Source organism: Pristiophorus japonicus, chromosome 18 (assembly GCF_044704955.1).
Source record: "Pristiophorus japonicus isolate sPriJap1 chromosome 18, sPriJap1.hap1, whole genome shotgun sequence".
NCBI classification, from domain to species: domain Eukaryota; kingdom Metazoa; phylum Chordata; class Chondrichthyes; family Pristiophoridae; genus Pristiophorus; species Pristiophorus japonicus.
In genome coordinates this window covers 87110372-87133953 of record NC_091994.1, presented here as the reverse complement: position 1 = coordinate 87133953, position 23582 = coordinate 87110372, and the positions used below count along the sequence as shown (strand labels likewise).

The 23582-nt window shown below is 46.0% G+C and overlaps 1 protein-coding gene and 1 pseudogene across 1 annotated transcript in view; one reads left to right on the top strand and one right to left on the bottom strand.

The window, feature by feature from the left end:
• Nucleotides 1-23582, top strand: part of zmynd12 (zinc finger, MYND-type containing 12) — a 66493-nt gene that overhangs the window by 977 nt on the left and 41934 nt on the right. The window contains exon 2 of the mRNA XM_070860238.1: nucleotides 9977-10118. Coding sequence (XP_070716339.1) covers nucleotides 9977-10118 — 142 coding nt within the window. The remainder of the gene's footprint in view (nucleotides 1-9976; nucleotides 10119-23582) is intronic.
• On the bottom strand, nucleotides 23-261 carry LOC139229497 (U2 spliceosomal RNA; annotated as a pseudogene).

The following is a 23582-nucleotide window of genomic DNA, read 5'->3' as shown; positions in this document are numbered from 1 at the left end:
TGCTCTTCGCCAAAAGGCCTAGAGCCACTGCACCGTTCCTGGAAGTACTGCAATACCAGGTTCGTGCCATGGAGGTGGATAGGTCAGGTCCCCCACACACCTCCGTGGAGGTGGATGGGTCAAGCCACCCCACCCACCTTCTGTTTCCAAAAAAGCAAGCATATACCTTCCTGATCCAGGGAGAACCACCCGGAGGTCATGGTGGCTACTCCCCTGTCAGGTCAGTTACGCATGATCTTAGCCAAAAGGCCGAGAAGCGAATGAAGTACTTTTTGGAGTGTAGTCACTGTTGTAATGTGAGAAACGCAGCAGTCAATGTGCGCGCAGCAAGCTCCCAAAAACAGCAAGGTGATAATGACCAGATAATCTGTTTTTGTTATGCTGATTGAGGGATAGATATTGGCCCTCGACATTGGGGAGAACTCCCCTGCTCTTCTTCGAAATAGTACCATGGAATTTTTTGCATCCACCTGAGGGGGCAGAGGGGGCCTCGGTTTAAAGATTCATTCAAAAGACGGCATCTCTGACAGTGCAGCGCTTCCTCAGCACTGCACTGGGAGTGTCAGCCTAGATGTGTGTGCTCAAGTCCTGGAGTGGGACTTGAACCCATAGCCTTCTGATTAAAGAGCTGATTCAGGACAAGGACAGGCGGTAGGATTGCGACTCCAGTTCTGATTTTCTTTCATTGCCAATTATGATGACTGAGTCATCAATCAACACTCAAATGAACAAAAGTGCCCCTCTTTTAAAGGGACACAAATAATAAACTCCAAATTATAGATAAAACAAAAGGAAACTTATCAAATTAAAACATAATATTGTCCATGTCGACTAGGCATTCCAGTCCATCCGGTTGCAGAAAACATCAAACTTACTGGCGGATACCGCATGCTCCATCTCCAGGGATACCCAGGCGTGGACGTAGCTGCGGAAGAGAGGCAGATAGTTGGATCGAGCAACCTCCTTGATCATGTACTGCTTGGACCTGTTAATGGCCACCTCAGCCAGGCCCAGGAGCAGAACCACGAGGAGGGTAGCTCCAGTTCTGATTTTTTTGTTGTTGATGACACGTTCAATTGAAAACCTTAATAACGTATCATCAGACAGATAAATAAGTGCAGGAAATAGATATTTCAAAATCAGGATTAAACACCTCCATGGGGAAGTGCACATGTGTGGATACAAAGAAAGACTTGCATTTATACAGAGCCTTTCATGACAACCGGACATCCCAAAGTGCTTTACAGTCAATTAATTACAGCTAGTCCCTGTTGTAATGTAGAATACAGAGTTAGAATAGGTTTTAGTTCAATTTTGATGCCACTCTCCCTCCTGGCCCAGGTGACACTCACTGTTTAGGTTGGAAGACCAGGCCATTTACATGAGTACACGAGGGAAATGCCAATTAAACATATGGAACTTCACTAAAACTAAAAGCTCCCATCTGCACTTTGTAATGCACACATAACTGGTTTACCCATAGATAAAATATAACATTGCCAGTGGAATCACTGATAATGTTGTATACATGCATCTTTCACAATTATGGACAAACTTCTCTTACCATAGAGTTCAAATTAACTTTAATCAATTGGTTGCTGAAGAAGGAAATTAAATGGAGTCAGATGATGGATTAAAACTGAAGAGTAAGTTTTTTTTAAGAAAACATGGGGCTAGAACCTTCACTTTTTTTGCATGCTTAACGCCCACTTTACCGCTGAAATTACATATAACGCCCATATTTCGCCCATTTTGGCACAAAATGGAAACTGACGGGCATTTTTAGGAAACTTATCACCGAGCGTTACTTTCCCCATATGCTTAACGTCGGGAAAAAATATTACCGCCCGCTCACTTTTTGGGGGCGGAGTCAGCAGAATGGGCAAAATCAACGCTCATAATATCTCCCAGCATTACTTTCCGCACAGAATTAACACCGAGATTCAATAATACTACCTCCCACTTTTTTTTGTCGTAAAGAGCATATTTGGCGAAACTAACACCCCGGAGGAGATCGCCCACCGTTTTCACAACCTCGCACACATATCGCCCACAATATCGCTCGCCCAAAAAAACACCCAGAAAAAGTGGAACTGTTCTGAACGAACGCCAGCGTTGTGGCTGTCATTTTTAAAATCGCAGGTCGCTTCATTCAAAAGGCTGCCTTAACTTCGGGGGAGTTTGCATTGACTCTGGAGTTCTTCTCAGGTGAAGTGAACATCTCAATAGACATATTTTCAGACTCTGGACTATTGGCGCTTTACTCCAGATGTATTTTAGTGAGGAAATCGTTGCTTCTGATCAATCGCTATTATACTTTCAATACAATGGGGCCACCAAACAATAACTGTGCTTAAGCAGGGCTTCAGATGTCTTGACCACTCAGGAGGGGAGCTATAATACAACCCTGAGCAAGTAGGTAAATTCGTGGTCGTGTACTCAATGCTGCACAACCTGGCTATCGTGAGGGGCCAAGAATTGCCAGAAAGCACTGATGATCCACCTCAGGAGAGAGAGTAAGAGGACAACGAGGGGCTGGACGCTGACCTAGGGCCAGACAAACAGGCTGGCTATGTAAACATGCCCACGACCCCCTCCAGACTGCAGGAAAGAGCCCGTGGTGGCTACATAGCTGCAAGACTCTTACGTGAGGAGCTGAGATCTGAACGATTTGCCTGAAAGAGCATTGATGTGAGTGACAACGCTGACACACTGCTGTGTGTGTGCAGCTCAGACATCAATGGTGCCCATCATCTTGGTGCCAGTTAAAGATGATTGAAGTTAGGTTGTATTTAACCCTTTCATATTAAGGAATCACCAGTGTGTAATGGTGCAGCTATCTGAGACAATGCGCAACAAGATTATGTTCAATAACAAAAATTTCATACCAACATTGGTCTGAAATCATAAGTATCACAGGCAATAACACCCAACCTCTGCCCACACCCCACTTTTTCCACCATTGACATCAATCAAATGTTCAACAAGTCCAGCAACACAGAATACAAAGGCAAAGCAGGAGGATGGTCCCCAGTTCCCATACATTACAACAAATTGCATACACCCAGATGGAGATATAACACAGCCATCACCTGCGGACATGCACCTCACTTTCCTTCCCCCCTCCCCTTCTTCTCCCCACCTCTACACGTTCCACGGCGCCTGGCCGAGGACCTCCTCAGGCAGTGCCTCATTGGGGGAGGATGAAGGCAGATGCGGTCGTTGCATGGGTACGGGAGTCGGGGGTTCTGACGGGGCAACATTCTCTGATGCAGGAGCAGGATCTTGATCCTTGCTCTCATCTGTCGTTCGCACTGGTGGTGCGGAACCTAGGGGTGGAGTGCCGCGCTCGGGGACCGCTGGGAGCCTGTGCCAGCAGTGTTCCTGGCTATCGCATCCAGGGCCTCTGCCATCAGTGGAATGTACTCGGTCATGGTGGCCAGTTGTCGGGATATGCCCCCCAATGCTTCGATGAGCTGGTCACCAATGTCTGTAATCCTGCTGGACAACTGTACCATCTCTCCGCTCTCATGTGGCGCTCGTGGAACAGACCTGCTGTGTCCACGAGACCTCCGCGGGGTCAGCGCCGTCCTGGGGTCAAATAGGGTGCCCTGTGGCGAGGTGCTTGGGACCGGTACCTCCAGCGTGGAGGCGGAAATGACCAGAGGACCACTAGATGGCCTTGGGGTGGAATAGCTCCTGGAGCATGGCGTTGCAGGTTCCTCGAAGACCACGCTCTCATCTGTGGAGAAGAGACCCAGCGGATTGACGGACTAGAATTAGAGCTCCTCAGCACCAGATGTAGAATCGTCTGCCTAGTCCGGCCCCGTGTCCCCACCTTCTGGTCTTTGTGGTCTTGCCTTGGGACGCAAATGAGGTTATTAGAGGAGAAAGGGGTGCTAGGGTCACAAGGTGAGTCCAGCGCTACACACAGCATATGCACCACCGCTCTCAAAATCATCGCAGACATCACATTTCATGACCATCAACACATTTGCATTGCAATGATTTTCATTAGGCCATCATTATTTCTATGACAATTTTAGAAATCATCTATCATATATGATTGTTCGGATATGAGTGGGTGTAGCATCTATTGACTTCACATCACGCAATGGTGTAAGCTTTACTCACGTGGCATCACTTCAGGGTCTGCAGATGTCCGTGGCTGTCCGGGGGGGGTGCTTCCCCACGAGTGCGAGCACCCGCTCCTCCATCTCAGTGATGTCGCTGGGGACTGGTGGCCCCCCATCTGTTCGCCTCTGCACAGACCTCATCATCGATAGCTTCTTCTGTAAAAGGTGACATGGCATGAGAGCATTGTGTGATATCATTGCTAAGTACTATCACAGAGACTGATACAACACATAACTGACAGATATAATCATGATTATCATGAGAATTATCATGCTTTACCTAAAGACATACAGCGTGACCGCAAGCTTTGAGTAAAACATTCCCGGTAAAAGTGAAAGACCTCACATCTGATGATAGTCACTCATGACTATTACAAATCAAATTATATAAATATATAAGTACATGTAAATCAATGTAATACTTACACTTGCAGGTCCCACACGTTCCATCGTTTGCGGCATTGATTGCCCTCACGGACCTCGTTGGTCGCCGACGAGACCACCTCTGCTATCTCGGTCTATATCCTCTGGTAGGCTTTTGGAGTGGGCTTCCCACGCCCTCCCTGTGTCAAATCACCCCAGCGTGACTCGACCTCCTGTCCAAGAACCTCCTGGCTCTTTTGCACCCTCCAATGTGCTCCTCTCCCACCTCACTGCTCTCTCCAGCTTCAGTCTCCACAGTGTCTGTGATGCCTCCTCCTCTCTCTCCATTATAGGCCAAATTTGGGCAAATATGTGGCTGGTAACAGCTAATTTTTGTTTGCCTACTTGCTGTGAAGCTCTAAAGTCTCCCTCCTTCCTCCCAGAGCAGCCACTCCACACCCAGACACGCATTCAGTCCATCTGAGCTCCCTCTCTCTCTGTCTCCTCTTCTGCGCATGTCATGTTGACCCTTGACGCCTGAATCGCGGGAATCGAGCGTTGCCATGCCGTTGCTAAATACGGCCACACTTTACGGCAGCAGGTCGAAAAAAATGTAATGCTACCGCCTATTTCATATCACTCGCGGTAACGCCCATTTTCAAAAATGGAGACTAGGTGCTTTGAGAATGGGCGAGAAGCTGGCGATCTGAAAACCCTTTTTTACCACCCACACCGGAAATAACGCCCATTTTTGGACGATAAGCACAAAAGTGGAGGTTCTAGCCCCATGGTGCTTTTAAGTGCAGTCATATTGACGGCTGGCTTTGTTTGCATTATTTTATTTTAAAAACAGTTCTACCATTTTATCCATTGTACAGCTTTATTTTCTGAGCAAAATAAAAGTAACATTTTCCTTTTAAAAAGAGGCAGAAAGAACAAAACTAAGAAGTAGAGAAATAATTAAGAAAATCAGTCTTGGGGTAAAAAAAGCAATCTAAACCCACTCCTTAGAAGTGGAAATTTGCACAAATGTATAATTGTTGTTTGGATCAGGTAGAGGAGGGTCTTCTTAGGCAGTCCCCCGGATTCGAGGATGACTAGCTTCCACACTAAAATGGGTTCTAAGGTGACTGATGAGATCGCTGCAGGATCTACAATCTCTGTCACAAGTGGAGCAGATGGTGGTTGGAGGGACGGGTGGGTGGGGTGCTTGATTTGTTGTACGCTCCTTCCGCTGTTTGTACTTGGCTTCCGCGTGCTCCCGGTGAAGAGACCCGAAGTGTTCGGCGCCTTCTCGGATGCTTCTCCTCCACTTTGAGCAGTCTTGGGCCAGGGATTCCCAAGAGTTGGTGGGGTTGTTACATTTTTTTGTTATAGGTGGAGCTTGACTGAAGCCAGAAGTCAGTGCTTTTATGAGAGTGAATTGTGGTTAAAAAAAAAAACTGAGCGATAAATTACAAGGCTTTTTAAACATATGAAACCATGTTCCTTTTTCAGGTGGAATATATCGAATAAGGACTGGAAGTGCAGCTGGTTGTGGGTACAAAGGTGACACTTGTTAGTGACAGACCATGGGGAACCACCCATTATTTTAGGATCAACCTGGCTTCTTTTCTCCACGACCAAACACATCTTTAAACTCCTCTTCCCTAACCCCACCATCCTCACCTCTAACAACATATGAATAGCTCATGGATTTTTATGTCACCAGGATAGATACCATCGTTCAGCTGCCTCTGCTCCTTCTCCCCTCCCCTTGTCCACCAAGTCAAAACTCCTCCAAGACCCATTTACCCGAGCTCTGAACCCTATTTTTCTCTCTCTAGTTTCTCTCCCATCTCCTATCATGCCGTCTAAAAGATCATCTCATTTATGAGATCCACCTCCTGCTCCCTGGACCCTATTCCTTTAAACTGCTGAACACCCAACTTTCCTTTCTGGTCACCATGCTAACTGACATTGTAAATGGTTTCTCCTCCCTTTTAAAAGCACCATCATCATCTCCCTCCCTAAAAAGAACACCCTCTATCCTTGCACGGTGTCAGTTTCCACATGTACACTGACGACACCCAGCTCGACCTCACTGCTACTTCTCTCAACCCCTCCACAGTCTCTAAGTTGTCAGACTGCTTGTCTGACATCCAGTACTGGATGAGCAGAAATTTTCTCCGATTAAATATTGGGAAGACTGAAGTCATTGTCTTTGGTCCCGGCCACAAACTGTGTTCCCTAGTCATCGACTCCATCCCTCTCTCTAGCATCTGTCTGAGGCTGTTCGCAACCTAGGTGTCATATTTGTCCCTGAAATGAGCTTTTGGCTACATATCCATGGCATAACTAAAACCGCCTATTTCCACCGCCATAACATTGCCCATCTCCACCCCTGCTTCAGCTCATCTGTTGCTGAAACCCTCATTCATGCATTTGTTACCTCTAGACTTGACTGCTCCAATGCACTCCTGGCTGGCCTCCCACATTCTACCCTACATAAACTTGAGGTCAGCCAAAACTCGGCAGTCTGTGTCCTAACTCACACCAAGTCCCGCTCACCCATCACCCATGTGCTCGCCGACCTACATTGACTCCCAGTTAAGCCATGCCTCGATTTCAAAATTCTCATCCTTGTTTACAAATCCCTCCATGGCCTCACCCCTCCCTATCTCTGTAATCTTCTTAAGCCTCACAACCTCCCGAGATGTCTGTCCTCTTGAGCATCCCTGATTATAACTGCTCAACCATTGGTGGCAGTGCCTTCAGCTGCCTAGACCCCAAGCTCTGGAACTCCCTCCCTAAACTTCTCCGCCTCGCTACCTCTCTTTCATCCTTTAAGACGCTCCTTAAAGCCTACCTTGGTCATCTGCCATAATTTCTTCTTATGTGGCTCAGTGTCAAATTTATTTGTTTTGTCTTAAAACACTTCCATGAAGTGCCTTGGGACATTTTACTACTTTAAAGCGCTATATAAATATAAGTTGTTATTGTTACAAACTACTGTCCAAACTCCAACCTTCCTTTCCTCTCTGAAGTCTTCGACAGTATTGTTGTCTCCCAAATCCGTCCCCCACAACTCCTTGACTTACTCTCTCCAATTAGGTTTTTGCCTGTATGACCAGTATGACCGTGGTGCATTATCCCTCCTCATTCTCTCTGCAGTCTTTGACATGGATGGGCACACCATCCTCCTCCAACGATTATCCTGTGTTCTCCAGTTTGATAACACTGCCCTCACTTGATTGCACTTTTACTGGAGCAACTCTACCATTAACTTCTCTCCCCATCCTCACACTCTCATCTTAGCAATCCATCAATATTTATCGTTGCCCCCCTCCCCTGTTACACATATATGCCACCCTTTAGCGACATCATCTGCAGGCATGGGGTCAGCTTTCACATATATGCTATTGCTATTCAGTCACCTCCCTCAACCTCTCTACTGCCTCTGTCCTGTCAAACTGTTTGTTTGACATCCAGTTTTAGATGAGCTGCAATTTCCTCCAGTTAAACATTGGGAAGATTGAAGCTCCTACTGCAAACTCTGTACCCTCACCACCAACTCCATCCCCCTCCCTGGTCACTATCTCAGGCTGAACTGGATTGTTCACAGGTTCAGCAACCTCTATGAACTCAAGCTGAGTTTCTGACTCCATAGTCTTTCCATCACAAGACTGCTTACTCCACCTCCGTAACATTGCCTGCCAAGCACCTACCTCAGCCCATCGACCACTAAAACCCTCATGCATGCTTTTGTCACATCTAGACTCAACTGTTCTAATGCTTTCCTATCCAGCTACCCATCCTTCACCCTCCATACAGTTCCGTTCATCCAAAATTCTGCTGCCCATATTCTATCCCACAGCAAGTCCACTCACCCTGTCCTCATGACCTATGTTGGCTCCCAGTTCCCCAACACCTAAAGTTAAAATTTTCACCTTTATGTTTAAATCTCTCAATGACTGCACCTGGCCTCTCTTTTTAACCTCCTTTAGCATTACAACACCCGCCCAAATCCGCAGTTCCTCTGACTCCGGCCTCATGTGCATCCTCTCTCCCTTCACCCCACCATTGGCAACCATGCTTTCAACCACCTAGTCCTGTACTCCGGAATTCCCTCCCTAAGCCTCTCTGCCTCTTCATCTATCTGGCCTCCTTTGAGACCCTTCTTAAAACCCACCACTTTGACCATGCTTTAGTCACCCCTTGGTGTCTATTTTACTTTGTGCCTCAATGAAGCAGCTTGGAATGTTTTTTGGCATTAAAGGTGCTGTATAAATGTAAGTTGTTGAGATTTAATAGAGGCATTTTAAATTATATGGGCTTTTAATGGACTATTAAAAGAGAAAGGCTATTTCCTTTAGTTGGGAAGGCAATGAGAGGTGAGTGAGATAAGCTCGCGATTAAGAGAAAAGTCTTTATGTAGCTAATTGTTGGAGCATAGAATGCTTTGCCACAGGGAATGGTTGAGGCAGAGGCCATTGCATCTTTTAAGGGAAAATCAGCTAAATATTTGAAGCAGAGGAAAACACAGGGCTGTGGAGAGAGCAGAGCAGTGGGACTCGCTTGGAATTGCTCCAGGAAAGAGTTGGCACACTTACAATGGGCCGAATGGCTTCATTCTGTGCTGTAAACTTGTATGCATCATGCACGGCCTGTTCATGAGAGGTGAACTGCTGACTTTCAGCTATTCACAGACTTATGCAGATGCAAGTCAGAACTGGCTGATGGATGCAAGTGCTTTGGAGTGATTCTGCCTCCAGTTTCTCCTCCTTCCAAGTTGGGCTTTGCTCGATGCTTCTGTACAATAGTAGGTTTGAGATCAGGAACTGTGCATGCAATTGAAGGGACGAGCCCATATCCTACCACATTTAAATGTCAGCTTGACTCAGTTGGTCACACTTGTGCCTTTGAATCAGATGGTTGTAAGTTCACTACAGGACGCGGGCACTTAATCTAGGCTGACACTTCAGTGCAGTACTGACATGTTGCATTGTCTGAGGTGTTTCATTTGTGAGGTTAACCTCAGGGTCTGTCTGCCTGTTGGATGTTAAAGATCCCATGGCACTGTTCAAAGAAAAGCAGAAAGTTCTCCTGGCCAACATTCTACCCTCAACTAATATCAAAAACAGATTCATCAGCCATTTGTCTCACTGATGTTTATAGGACATTGCTGTGTGCAAAACAGTTGCTGTAATTATTTTTTTTAATTCATTCATGGGATGTGGGCATCGCTGACAAGTTCAGCATTTATTGCCATCCCTACAAATTACATGCAAAGCAACAGTGATTACCACAAAGTAATATATTGTGTGGGATGTGCTTTGGGATGTTTCTGAGAGATATGATAAAACGCAATATAAATAAGATCTTTCACTCGATGTACATACAATACATTTGTATTTCTCAGGCTGTGCCAGCATGTGTTTATTACTATTTTAAGGATGACCTATCAAGAATATGTGCCTGTAATTGTCTTCTCTCAGTGGCTTAGCACACCAAGAGGCAGACTGGAATGGGATCCATGAAAAGATTTGCCAGCTCCTGATTCCAGTACGGACACCTGCACCATTCTTCAGCTCCGCGAAAGAGAGAGAACACAGCGAGGAACAGATGGTGCAGAGACAGGTAAACAGTGAGCTGCTTTTATATTTATTAGATATTTTTCATCCTCCAATTTTCTCCTGTCCTCTGCTGAAAGCACTGACTCAAGCTTGGGGATTTTGGGCTCAATTTTCCCCGAGCCCGATTTCTAGCGTACTTACCCGAGTTGCGGCGCTTCATTATGGCACGAGACGCTCCAGAAAGAAAAAAAAATCGCTGTATGGCCTCTTATCGACAGCCACGCAGTGTGGCCAGGCACCTCGGGGGGTGGAGCCTGCGTTCTGCGTTGGAAAATGTGTCGGGACATCTGCACATGCGCGGTGGAGAAAAGTGATGGCCGCGCATATGCGGTAGCGCTCAGAGTTGGCAATCAGCCATTTATAATGTCTGTGATTCTAAGGCCCTGTCTGATTACGAGTATCCAAGTTCCGGGGCTTGAATGTGGAGCAGTCAGCCTGATACTGGCTGTGTCCTTCGCTGCAGATATGAGGAGCCCTTGCATGAAGTGCAGTCTTAAGGGCCGGTTCCACGACACCTGTGAACATGGACTGGCCTCTGTTTGCAGTGTGATAAGCCAGGACGGTCATACTGACCAGGGCTGCAATGAACAAACCTCAGCCATGCACCCGAGCCTTATCCAGCCTGCCTCTGAGCTGAGGGCAGTCTCTCGGTGCTGGGCATGACACCGCTGCAGACGTGCAAGGAAACCAGACTTCAAAAGCAACTAACAGTATTTTATTCTAAAGATTTTTAATCGGAGTTTTTAAGAATATTGCTGCGCTGTATCGAAGAATGCCGATTCTGATCTTCTGGAGATCCAAATTGGTGCTGTTGCTTTTAATTGTGATCAGTCTGATACTGCATGTCCTGATAGCTCTGCTGCCTATACAGGAGCTGCGCGTGCAGGGCCAGTTCGCTCCCTCCCGCCCTTAGCCCAGGTCGAGTGGCCTCCCGGTGCATTCTTCCGCCCCTAGCCCAGGTCGAGTGGCCTGCCGGTGCGTTCTCCCTCCCCTAGCCTAGGCCGAGTGGCCTCCCGGTGCGTTCTTCTTCGGCCCCTAGCCCAGGCCGAGTGGCCTCCCGCACCAGCCCGCTACCTTTCCGGGCCGAGAGCAGAAAGGTGAATTGGAGTTTGATGCTGAAGGTAGGACTTCAATTTTTTATTTCTTGTTTGAAAATGCACTCCGCATTGATTTATTTAACATTGCTAAGGCTTGGTTGGTTCAGGTCCAGGTCCTCTCCGCTTCCCTCCCCTATCCCAGGCCGAATGGCCTCCGATGTACCCACCTGCGCCGATTTCTTTAACTCTCCGCAAGGGTTTTCTCAAGTGGCCACAAACGCTGGCCTAAGTAGAAATGGAGTAACTATTAGCTGGCCAAAGTTGCCTAAATGGCCAGAACTGGCGTAGGTCGCTGGTAACACCCCCTTTTGAGAAAAAAAAGTACCTAAAAAAAATGTAACTAAGACAGTTACGCTGGTGCAAATTGATTGAGGAAACTGGGGATTTTTAAGTTAGGCCAGAAAAAGCGGCCTACTCCAAAAAAAACAGAGCAACTCCTGGGGGAAATTGAGCCCATAGTTTCATGGGAACTAGCAGCCCTTTCTGAATATGTGTTCCTAGACAGTGAATGTTTGCAGGATATTGACCAGGGTGTTAGCACAGCCAAGTCAAATCCTGTCTATACCAAAGGTTCATATTAGCACATCTACAGCAGGAGGGTTACTGGATTGTGATCCGGAGTAGAAACCCTGGCTGATGTTTCCCCCGCCCCTCCTGAACGTGGGGTGCTGATGTGAATTTTATTACTCCCATTCCTATCCTTCATGATATCATCTAACTCAGCACAAATTGGGGATTGAACCTTGGTCCTTGTCAGTCTATATGGTTCATCCCCACACTGGACAGTGACTTTACCAACTGAGTCATTGATAAGCATTCAAAATAATATTCAGTCGTTCAGTATATTCAAGACAGAGATCGATGGATTTTTTGATATTAAGGGAATCAAGGGATATGGGGATATTGCGGTAGGTGCAGTTCAGGTCGAAGATCAGCTATGATTTTACTGAATGGTGGAGCAGACTCGAAGGTCCAAATAGCTCCTATTTCTTGAGCTATAATATTTTAAAAATGGTAGCGGCTGGTAATGGAAGGATCAAATTACACAAAAGAACAAACCCTGAGATGATGTCATTCCTTACCTTCCATCATGTGCACTCAGCTTTACAGAGGGAATATGAATCCATAGTGACACCGATTACCCCTCCCCCAGTTCTCATCAGACAGCCGAATAGAAATACTAGAAACAATTTAGAAACAAAATCAATCAATCAGGCAAATCAATACTGAGTAACAGAGACAACGATTGGAACAAAGGCTTGCTGCACTCTCTATAATAATTTGTGGTGCTGTTTGGAGAGGGAGGGCTGGGTTTTAGGCAGATTTTTAAAAAAAACAGTAGACCTTAAAAAAAATAGAACCCAGTGAAAAGGGCCACATCCACAGTCTGGCTTCCCATCAACCAAAATGTGGCCTTGCGTGTGAAGTAGTGAGAGGTAGTATGCCTAGAGTGAACAATAAGCCGACAAGCTCACTGAATACAGTATAAGATACTTCATACTCTCCAGGCCTCTTCAGTAAATGGAAAAAAAAATACTATATGAAATCCTTAAGCTATAATCTGATTTATTAAGAAATAGAACTAGCAGAAGCAAGAGAGCTTGGAGATCTAGATTTGTAAAAAAAATATGTTCTTCTGCTGGATGGGACCCTGTTCTGCTGCCCTCTGGGTACAGATGGTGCTTGAGTGGTCTGTAAAAGTACAGTCAAACGATTGAAGTTATTTGAGAAGGAAGTGAAAGAGTCAAGCGCTGTTCCTCCCGTCTTACCTGCTTGTCCCCAAGTCAGCTGTTGAAGAGTGCAGGTTGGTGAGCCTTTTTAAAGGCTGCACAAAGGTATCTATTCGGCCCCTCAAGCCTGCTCCGCCATTCAATAAGCTCATGGCTGATCTTCTACCTCAACTCCACTTTCCTGCACCATCCCAACAGCCCTCTGGGGAGGAGAATTCCAAAGATTCATCACCCTCTGAGTGAAGAAATTTCTCCTCATCTCAGTCCTAAATGGCTGGCCCCCTATTCCAAGACTGTGATGCCTGGTTCTAGACACCCCAGCCAGGGGAAGCATCCTCCCTGCACCTACCCTGTCAAGCCCTGAAAGAATTTTGTATCTTTCAATCAGATCATCTCTCATTCTTCTAAACTCTAGAGAAGATAGGCCTAGTCCACTCAATCTCTCCTCATAGGTCAATCCCCCATCCCAGGAATCAGTCTGGTGAACCTTCGTTGCACTCCCTCTATGGCAAGTATATCCTTCCTTCGGTAAAGAAACCAGACCCGTACATAATACAGGTCTAGGGGTGGTCTCACCAAAGCCCTTTATAACAACAACAACTTGTATTTATATAGCGCCTTTAATGTAGTAAAACGTCCCAAGGCGCTTCACAGGAGTGTTTCACAGGGGTGTTAAAGACAAAACAATAAATTTGATACCGAGCCACGTAAGAAGAAATTACAACAGATGACCAAAAGCTTGGTCAAAGAGGCAGGTTTTAAGGAGCGCCTTAGAAGAGGAAAGAGAGATAGAGAGGCAGAGAGGTTTAGGGAGCTCCAGAGCTTAGCGCCCAGGCAGCTGAAGGCACGGCCACCAATGATTGAGCAGTTATAATCAGGGATGCTCAAGAGGGCAGAATTTGAGGAGCACAGACATCTCGGGGGGTTGTGAGGCTGAAGGAGATTACAGAGATAGGGAAGCTATGGAGGAATTTGTAAATAAGGAAGAGAATTTTGAAATCGAGGCATTGCTTAACTGGGATCCAATGTCATCATCATCATCATAGGTCAGCGAGCATAGGGGAGATGAGTGAGTGGGACATGGTGCGAGTTAGGACACGGGCTGCCGAGTTTTGGATGACCTCAAGTTTACGTAGGGTAGAATATAAGAGGCCAGCTAGGAGTGTGTTGGAGTAGTCAAGTCTAGAGGTAACAAAGACATGGATGAGGGTTTCAGCAGCAGATGAGCTGAGGCAGGGGCTGAGACGGGCAATGTTACGGAGATGGAAATAGGCGATTTTAGTTATACCGCAGATATGTGGCCGGAAGCTCATTTCAGGGTCAAATATGACACCTAGGTTGCGAACAGTCTGGTTCAGCCTCAGACAGATGTTAGGGAGAGGGATGGAGTCGGTGGCTAGGGAACGCAGTTTGTGGCGTGGACCAAATCTAATTGCAGTAAGTCTTTACTCTTATACTCAAATCCTCTTGTAATAAAGACCAACATACCATTTGCTTTTCTGATTGTTTGCTTTACCTACATGTTAACTTTCAGTGATTCGTGTACAAGGACACCCACTCTGAACATCAACATTTCCCAATCTCTCAATATTTCAAAAATACTTTGCTTTTCTATTTTTCCTATCAAAGTGGATAACTTCACATTTCTCCACTTTATATTCTATTTGCCATGTTCTTGGCCACTGACTTAGCCTGTCTATATCCCCTTGAAGCCTCTTTGCATCAAAAGAATTAGGAGCAGGAGTAGGCCATTTGGTCTCTCGAGCCTGCTCCACCATTCAATACGATCACGGCTGATCTTCTACCTCAACTTCACTTTCCTGCACTATCCCCATATCCCTTCATTCCTTTAATATTCAAAATTCTATCAATCTCTATCTTGAATATACATGCATCCACCTCACAACTTAAATTCCCACCTAGCTTTGCATCATCAGCAAACTTGGATATATTACATTTGGTGCCCTCATCCAAATCATTGATATAGATTGTGAATAGCTAGGGCCCAAGCACTGATCCTTGTGGTACCCCACTAGTTACAACCTGCTAACCTGAAAATGACCCGTTTATTCCTACTCTCTGATTCTGTTCATTAACCAATCCTCAATCCATACTAGTATATTACCGCCAATCCCATGAGCCCTAATTTTGTTTAATAACCTCTTGTGTGGCACCTTATCGAATGAAAATCCAAATACACCACATCCGCTGGTTCCCCCTTATCCATTTTACTTGTTACAACCTCAAAAAACTCAAACAGATTTGTCTTAACATGATTTCCCTTTCATAAATCTGTGTTGATTCTGACCAATCCTAACTGATCTGTAGTTCCCCGTTTTCTCTTTCCCTCCTTTCTTAAATAATGGGGTTACATTTGCTACTTTCCAATCCGCGGGAATCGTTTTAGAATCTGTGGAATTTTGGAAGATAACAAGCAATGCATCCACTATCTCTATAGCCATCTCTTTCAAAACCCTAGGATGTAGGACATCAAGTCCAGATGATTTATCGGCTTTCAGTCCCATTAATTTCTCCAGTATTATTTTTTTTTACAGATACTAATTTCTTTCAGTTCCTCATTCTCACTTGGTTTTCTACCATTTCCAGGTTTTTTTTTGCGTCTTCTTCCGAAGACCGACACAAAGTGTTTGTTTAATTTCTCTGCCATTTTCTTAGTCCCCATTATAATTTCCCCTGTCAGCTGCTTACACCCATTTTACACAGGTTTTACACTAAATCGCTTGAGACAAAAGTATTTTTCCTGTAACTTTTGCTTATGTATTTCACTTGAGGCAGGAACCTAGGTTTGTATCCACCGTGACTCAAACTGATGTGATAAAAATGGCCAATTCAGTTGTGTCAGTCCGACATGAGTTTGTGTCACAGCTCAACTCCTAATGTGTTGTGCATTCACAACACAAAACTGTCTCCCTTCCTGTTCCCTAAGAAAAGTGACAAGGCTGGTGGGTGTGGGAAATAAAAATTGTCATATTATACTGGAGGGTATGCTTCTGAAACTGCATTTCTTCTGGCTGTTTACTTGAGCAGTGTATAGGGAACTTTGCATTTACCATTTTTTAAATTCATTCATGGGATGTAGACGTTAATTGCCTGTCCCTAATTGTCTTTAAGAAGATGGTGGTGAACCACCTTCTTGAACCACTGCAGTCCGTGTGGTGAAGGGAGTTCCAGGATTTTGGCCCAGCGATGAAGGAAGGAAGGACAATATACTTCCAAGTCAGGATGGTGTGTGACTTGGAGGGGAACGGGGAGGTGGTGGTGTTCCCATGCGCCTGCTGCCCTTGTCCTAGGTGATAGAGGTCACGGGTTTGGGAGGTACTGCCAAAGAAGGCTTGGCAAGTTGCTGCATCTTGAAGATGGTACACACTGCGCCAGTGATGGAGGGAGTAAATGTTCAAGGTGGTGGATGGGGTGCCAATCAAGCGGACTGCTTGGTCCTGGATGGTGTCGAGCTTCTTCAGTGTTGTTGGAGCTGCACTCATCCAGGCAAGTGGAGCGTATTCCATCACGCTAATACAAAAACAAAATACTGACCTCTCCATCCTCGACCTCCTACACTGTTCCAATGAAACTCAACACAAGCTCGAGGAACAGCACCTCATGTTTCAGTTAGGCACTTTACAACCTTCTGGACTCAATATAGAGTTCAACAATTTCAGACCATAACCTCTGCCCATATTCTTTTTCCCTTTCTCCCCCTTTTTTTTACAAACACCCGCCCCTTTTTTTTTCTCTTTCCCATGGCAGCTGGCGATGATTCCGCCATTCACACCCTTTCTACTCATCTTTTGTTTCTAATTTGTGCCATTACCATCACATTTTTGCCCATCATCCCTTTTGTCTCTTAAACCTCTTCTGCCTTCCACCCTATCACAGACCTTCCTTTTTGCTTTTTCTCCCTTCCTCCTTTCACTGCCTCTGCACTTTCTAAAGAATCTGTTACAGCTCGAACTTTTCCAGTTGTGACGAAGTGTCACAGACCTGAAACGTTAACTCTGTTTCTCTCTCCACAGATGCTGCTGACCTTCTCAGATTTCCAGCATTTTCTGTTTTTATTCCATCACATTCCTGACTTGTGCCTTGTCGATGGTGGAAAGGCTTTGGGGAGTCAGGAGGTGAGACACTCACCGCAGAATACCCAGCCTCTGACCCGCTCTTGTTGCCACAGTATTTATGTGGCTGGTCCAATTAAGTTTCTGGTCAATGGTAATCTGAGGATGTTGATGGTGGGGGTTTCGGCGACAGTAATGCCAGGGCAGTGGTTAGAATCTTGCTTGTTGGAGATAATCATTGCTTGGCACTTGTGTGGCGGAATGTTACTTGCCACTTATCAGCTCAAGCCTGAATGTCGACCAAGTCTTGCTGCATGTGGGCATGGACTGCTCCGTTATCTGAGGAGTTGCGAATGGCACTGTACAATCATCAGTGAACATCCCCACTTCTGACCTTATGATGGCGGGAAGGTCATTGACGAAGCAGCTGAAGATGGTTGGGCTGTGATGATTGATCTCCAACCATCCTCCTTTGTGCTAGTTATGACTCCAGACAGTGGAGAGTTTTCCCCCTGGTTCCCATTGACTTCAGTTTTATTCGGGCTCCTTGATGCCACACTCGGTCAAATGCTGCCTTGATGTCAAGGGCAGTCACTCTTAGCTCATCTCTGGAATTCTGCACTTTTGCCCATGTTGGACCAAGGCTGTAATGAAGTCTGGAGCTCAGTGGTCCTGGCAGAACCCAAACTGGGCATCAGTGAGCAGGATATTGGAGAATAAGTACCACTTGATAGCACTGTCGACGACACCTTCCATCATTTTGCTGCTGATTAAGAATAGACTGACGGGGCGGTAATTGGTCGGATTGGATTTGTCTTGCTTTTTGTGGATATAACATACCTGGGCAGTTTTCCACATTATTGGATAGATGCCAGTTTTGTAGCTGTACTGGAACAGCTTGGCTAGAGGCGCAGCTAGTTCTGGAGCACAAGTCTTCAGCACGACAGCTAGGGTGTTGTCGGGGCCCATCATCTTTGCTGTATCCAGTGCGCTCAGACATTTCTTGTTATCAAGTGGAGTGAATCGAATTGGCTGAAGTCTGGCTTCTGTGATGGTGGGGACCTCGAGAGGAGGCCGATATGGGTCATCCACTCGGCATTTCTGGCTGAAGATGGTTGCAAACGCTTCAACCTTGTCTTTTGCACTTGCATACTGGGCTCTGCCATCATTGAGGATGGGATACTCATGGAGCTTCCTCCTCTCGTTCGTTATTTAATGGTCCACCCTCATTCACAATTGGATGTGGCAGGACTGCAGAGCTTTGATCTGATCTGTTGATTGTGGAATTGCTTAGCACTGTCTATGGCAAGCTGCTTCCACTTTTTAGCATATATGTAGTCCTGTGTTGCAGCTTCCCCAGGTTGGCACCTCATTTTTTTTTTTTTAGGTACGCCTGATGCTGCTCCTGGCATGCTCTTCTATACTCATCAATGAACCAGGGTTGATCCCCTGGCTTGATGGTAATGGTAGAGTGAGGGATACGCTGGGCCATGAGGTTACAGATTGTAATACAATTCTGCTGCTGCTGATGGCCCACAGTGCCTCATGGATGCCCAGTTTTGAGCTGCTAGATCTGTTCTGAATCTATTCCATTTAGTACGGTGGTAGTGCCACACAACACAGTGGAGGGTGTCCTCGGTGTGAAGACGGGACTTCGTCCCCACAATGACTGTGCGGTGGTCACTTCTACTAATACTGTCATGGACAGATGCATCTGTAACAGGTAGATTGGTGCGGATGAGGTCAAGTAGGTCTTTCCCTCGTGTTGGTTCACTCACCACCTGCCGCAGTCCCAGTCTGGCAGCTATGTGCTTCAGGACTTGGCCAGCTTGGTCAGTAGTGATACTACTGAGCCACGCTTGGTGATGGATATTGAAGTCCCCCACTCAGAGTACATTCTGTCCCCTTGCTACACTCAGTGCTTCTTCCAAATGGTGTTCGACATGGAGAGACAAGGCCTTGGTTTAATGTTTCATCCAAAAATGGCACCCTCAACAATGTAGCATTCCCTCAGTACTGCACTGGAGTGACAATTTACTTTATGTTTGTTTGTAACCTTGGAGTAGTATTTGACCCTGAGGTGAGCTGTCAACTACATATCCGCTCCAGCTCCAAGACCACCTATTTCCACCTCCACAACATCGCCTGACTCCGCTCCTGCCTCAGCTCATGTACTGCTGAAATCCTAATCCATGCCTCGATTACCTCTGGCCTTGACTATTCCAACACTCTCCTGGCTGGTCTCCCATCTGTCACCCTCCATAAATTTGAGCTAATCCAAAACTTTGCTGCCCATATCCTAACTCGCACCAAGTCCCGTTCACCCATCACCCCTATGCTCACTGACCTACATTGGCTCCCAGTCCAGCAATGCTTCAGTTTGAAAATTCTCATCCTTGTTTTCAAATCCCTCCATGGCCTCACCCCTCCTTATCTCTGTAATCTCCACCAGCCCTACAACCCTTCAAGATCCCTGTGCTGCTCCAATTCTGGACTGTTGTGCATCCTCATATGTAATTATCTTGTGATCTGTTGCCTAGCAAAGATCAGTCAACTCAAAATTGACTGATTAAATCTGTGTTCTTCTGATCTGTATGACATAGAAACATAGAAAATAGGTGCAGGAGTAGGCCATTCGGCCCTTCTAGCCTGCACCGCCATTCAATGAGTTCATGGCTGAACATGCAACTTCAGTACTCCATTCCTGCTTTCTTGCCATACCCCTTGATCCCCTTAGTAGTAAGGACTACATCTAACTCCTTTTTGAATATATTTAGTGAATTGGCCTCAACAACTTTCTGTGGTAGAGAATTCCACAGGTTCACCACTCTCTGAGTGAAGAAGTTTCTCCTCATCTCGGTCCTAAATGGGTTACCCCTTATCCTTAGACTGTGACCCCTGGTTCTGGACTTCCCCAACATTGTGAATATTCTTCCTGCATCTAATCTGTCTAAACCCATCAGAATTTTAAACGTTTCTATAAGGTCCCCTCTCATTCTTCTGAACTCCAGTGAATACAAGCCCAGTTGATTTAGTCTTTCTTGATAGGTCAGTCCCGCCATCCCGGGAATCAGTCTGGTGAACCTTCGCTGCACTCCCTCAATAACAAGAATTTCCTTCCTCAGGTTAGGAGACCAAAACTGTACACAATACTCCAGGTGTGGCCTCACCAAGGCCCTGTACAACTGTAGCAACACCTTCCTGCCCCTGTACTCAAATCCCCTCGCTATGAAGGCCAACATGCCATTTGCTTTCTTAACCGCCTGCTGTACCTGCATGCCAACCTTCAATGACTGATGTACCATGACACCCAGGTTTCGTTGCACCTCCCCTTTTCCTAATCTGTCACCATTCAGATAATAGTCTGTCTCTCTGTTTTTACCACCAAAGTGGATAACCGCACATTTATCCACATTATACTTCATCTGCCATGCATTTGCTCACTCACCTAACCTATCCAAGTCACTCTGCAGCCTCATAGCATCCTCCTCGCAGCTCACACTGCCACCTAACTTAGTGTCATCCGCAAATTTGGAGATACTACATTTAATCCCCTCGTCTAAATCATTAATGTACAGTGTAAACAGCTGGGGCCCCAACACAGAACCTTGCGGTACCCCACTACTCATCGCCTGCCATTCTGAAAAGTACCCATTTACTCCTACTCTTTGCTTCCTGTCTGACAACCATTTCTCAATCCATGTCAGCACACTACCCCCAATCCCATGTGCTTTAACTTTGCACATTAATCTCTTGTGTGGAACCTTGTCGAAAGCCTTCTGAAAGTCCAAATATACCACATCAACTGGTTCTCCCTTGTCCATTCTACTGGAAACATCCTCAAAAAATTCCAGAAGATTTGTCAAGCATGATTTCCCTTTCACAAATCCATGCTGACTTGGACCTATCATGTCTCCTCTTTCCAAATGCGCTGCTATGACATCCTTAATAATTGATTCCATCATCTTACCCACTACCGATGTCAGGCTGACCGGTCTATAATTCCCTGTTTTCTCTCTCCCTCCTTTTTTAAAAAGTGCGGTTACATTGGCTACCCTCCACTCGATAGGAACTGATCCAGAGTCAATGGAATGTTGGAAAATGACTGTCAATGCATCCGCTATTTCCAAGGCCACCTCCTTAAGTACTCTGGGATGCAGTCCATCAGGCCCTGGAGATTTATCGGCCTTCAATCCCATCAATTTCCCCAACACAATTTCCCGACTAATAAGGATTTCCCTCAGTTCCTCCTCCTTACTAGACCCTCTGACCCTTCTTATATCCGGAACGTTGTTAGTGTCCTCCTTAGTGAATACCGAACCAAAGTACTTGTTCAATTGGTCCGCCATTTCTTTGTTCCCCGTTATGACTTCCCCTGATTCTGACTGCAGGGGACCTACATTTGTCTTTACTAACCTTTTTCTCTTTACATATCTATAGAAACCTTTGCAATCCGTCTTAATGTTCCCTCCAAGCTTCTTCTCGTACTCCATTTTCCCTTGCCCTAATCAAACCCTTTGTCCTCCTCTGCTGAGTTCTAAATTTCTCCCAGTCTCCGGGTTCACTGCTATTTCTGGCCAATTTGTATGCCACTTCCTTGGCTTTAATACTATCCCTGATTTCCCTTGATAGCCACGGTTGACCCACCTTCGCTTTTTTATTTTTATGCCAGACAGGAATGTACAATTGTTGTAGTTCATCCATGCGGTCTCTAAATGTCTGCCATTGCCCATCCACAGTCAACCCCTCAAGTATCATTCGCCAATCAATCCTAGCCAATTCACGCCTCATACCTTCAAAGTTATCTTTCTTTAAGTTCTGGACCATGGTCTCTGAATTAACTGTTTCATTCTCCATCCTAATGCAGAATTCCACCATATTATGGTCACTCTTCCCCAAGGGGCCTCGCACAACGAGATTGCTAATTAATCCTCTCTCATTACACAACACCCAGTCTAAGATGGCCTCCCCCCTAGTTGGTTCCTCGACATATTGGTCTAGAAAACCATCCCTTTTGCACTCCATGAAATCCTCCTCCACCGTATTGCTTCCAGTTTGGTTAGCCCAATCTATGTGCATATTAAAGTCACCCATTATAACTGCTGCACCCTTATTGCATGCACCCATAATTTCTTGTTTGATGCCCTCCCCAACATCACTACTACTGTTTGGAGGTCTGTACACAACTCCCACTAACGTTTTTTGCCCTTTGGTGTTCTGCAGCTCTACCCATATAGATTCCACATCATTCAAGCTAATGTCATTCCTAACTATTGTATTAATCTCCTCTTTAACCAGCAATGCTACCCCACCTCCTTTTCCTTTTATTCTATCCTTCCTGAATGTTGAATACCCCTGGATGTTGAGTTCCCAGCCCTGATCATCCTGGAGCCACGTCTCCGTAATCCCAATCACATCATATTTGTTAACATCTATTTGCACAGTTAATTCATCCACCTTATTACGGATACTCCTTACATTAAAACACAAAGCCTTCAGGCTTGTTTTTTTAACAACCCATGTCCTTTTAGAATTTTGTTGTATAGTGGCCCTTTTTGTTCTTTGTCTTGCGTTTCTCTGCCCTCCACTTTTTCTCATCTCCTTTCTGTTTTTTGCTTTTGTCTCCTTTTTGTTTCCCTCTGTCTCCCTCCATTGGTGCCCATTCCCCTGCCATATTAACTCCTCCCCAACAGCACTAGCAAACACTCCCCCTAGGACATTGGTTCCGGCCTGCCCAGGTGCAGACCGTCCGGTTTGTACTGGTCCGACCTCCCCCAGAACCGGTTCCAATGCCCCAGGAATTTGAATCCCTCCCTGCTGCACCACTGCTCAAGCCACGTATTCATCTGCGCGATCCTGCGATTCCTACTCTGACTAGCACGTGGTACTGGTAGCAATCCCGAGATTACTACTTTTGAGGTCCTACTTTTTAAATTTAGCTCCTAGCTCCTTAAATTCGTTTTGTAGGACCTCATCCATTTTTTTACCTATGTCGTTGGTACCAATGTGCACCACTACAACTGGCTGTTCTCCCTCCCATTTTAGAATGTCCTGCACCCGCTCCGAGACATCCTTGACCTTTGCACCAGGGAGGCAACATACTATCCTGGAGTCTCGGTTGCGGCCGCAGAAGCGCCTATCTATTCCCCTAACAATTGAATCCCCTATCAGTATCGCTCTCCCACTCTTTTTCCTGCCCTCCTGTACAACAGAGCCAGCCACGGTGCCATGACCTTGGCTGCTGCTGCCCTCCCCTGATGAATCATCTCCCTCAACAGTACTCAAAACAGTGTATCTGTTTTGCAAGGGGATGACCACAGGGGACCCTTGCACTACCTTCTTTGCACTACTCTTCCTGTTGGTCTTCCATTCCCTATCTGGCTGTGGACCCTTCTCCTGTGGTATGACCAACTCGCTACACGTGCTACTCACGTCATTCTCAGCATCGTGAATGCTCCAGAGTGAATCCACCCTCAGCTCCAACTCCGCAACGCGGACCGTCAGGTGCTGGAGATGGATACACTTCCCGCACATGTAGTCGTCAGGGACACTGGAGTCGTATCTGAGT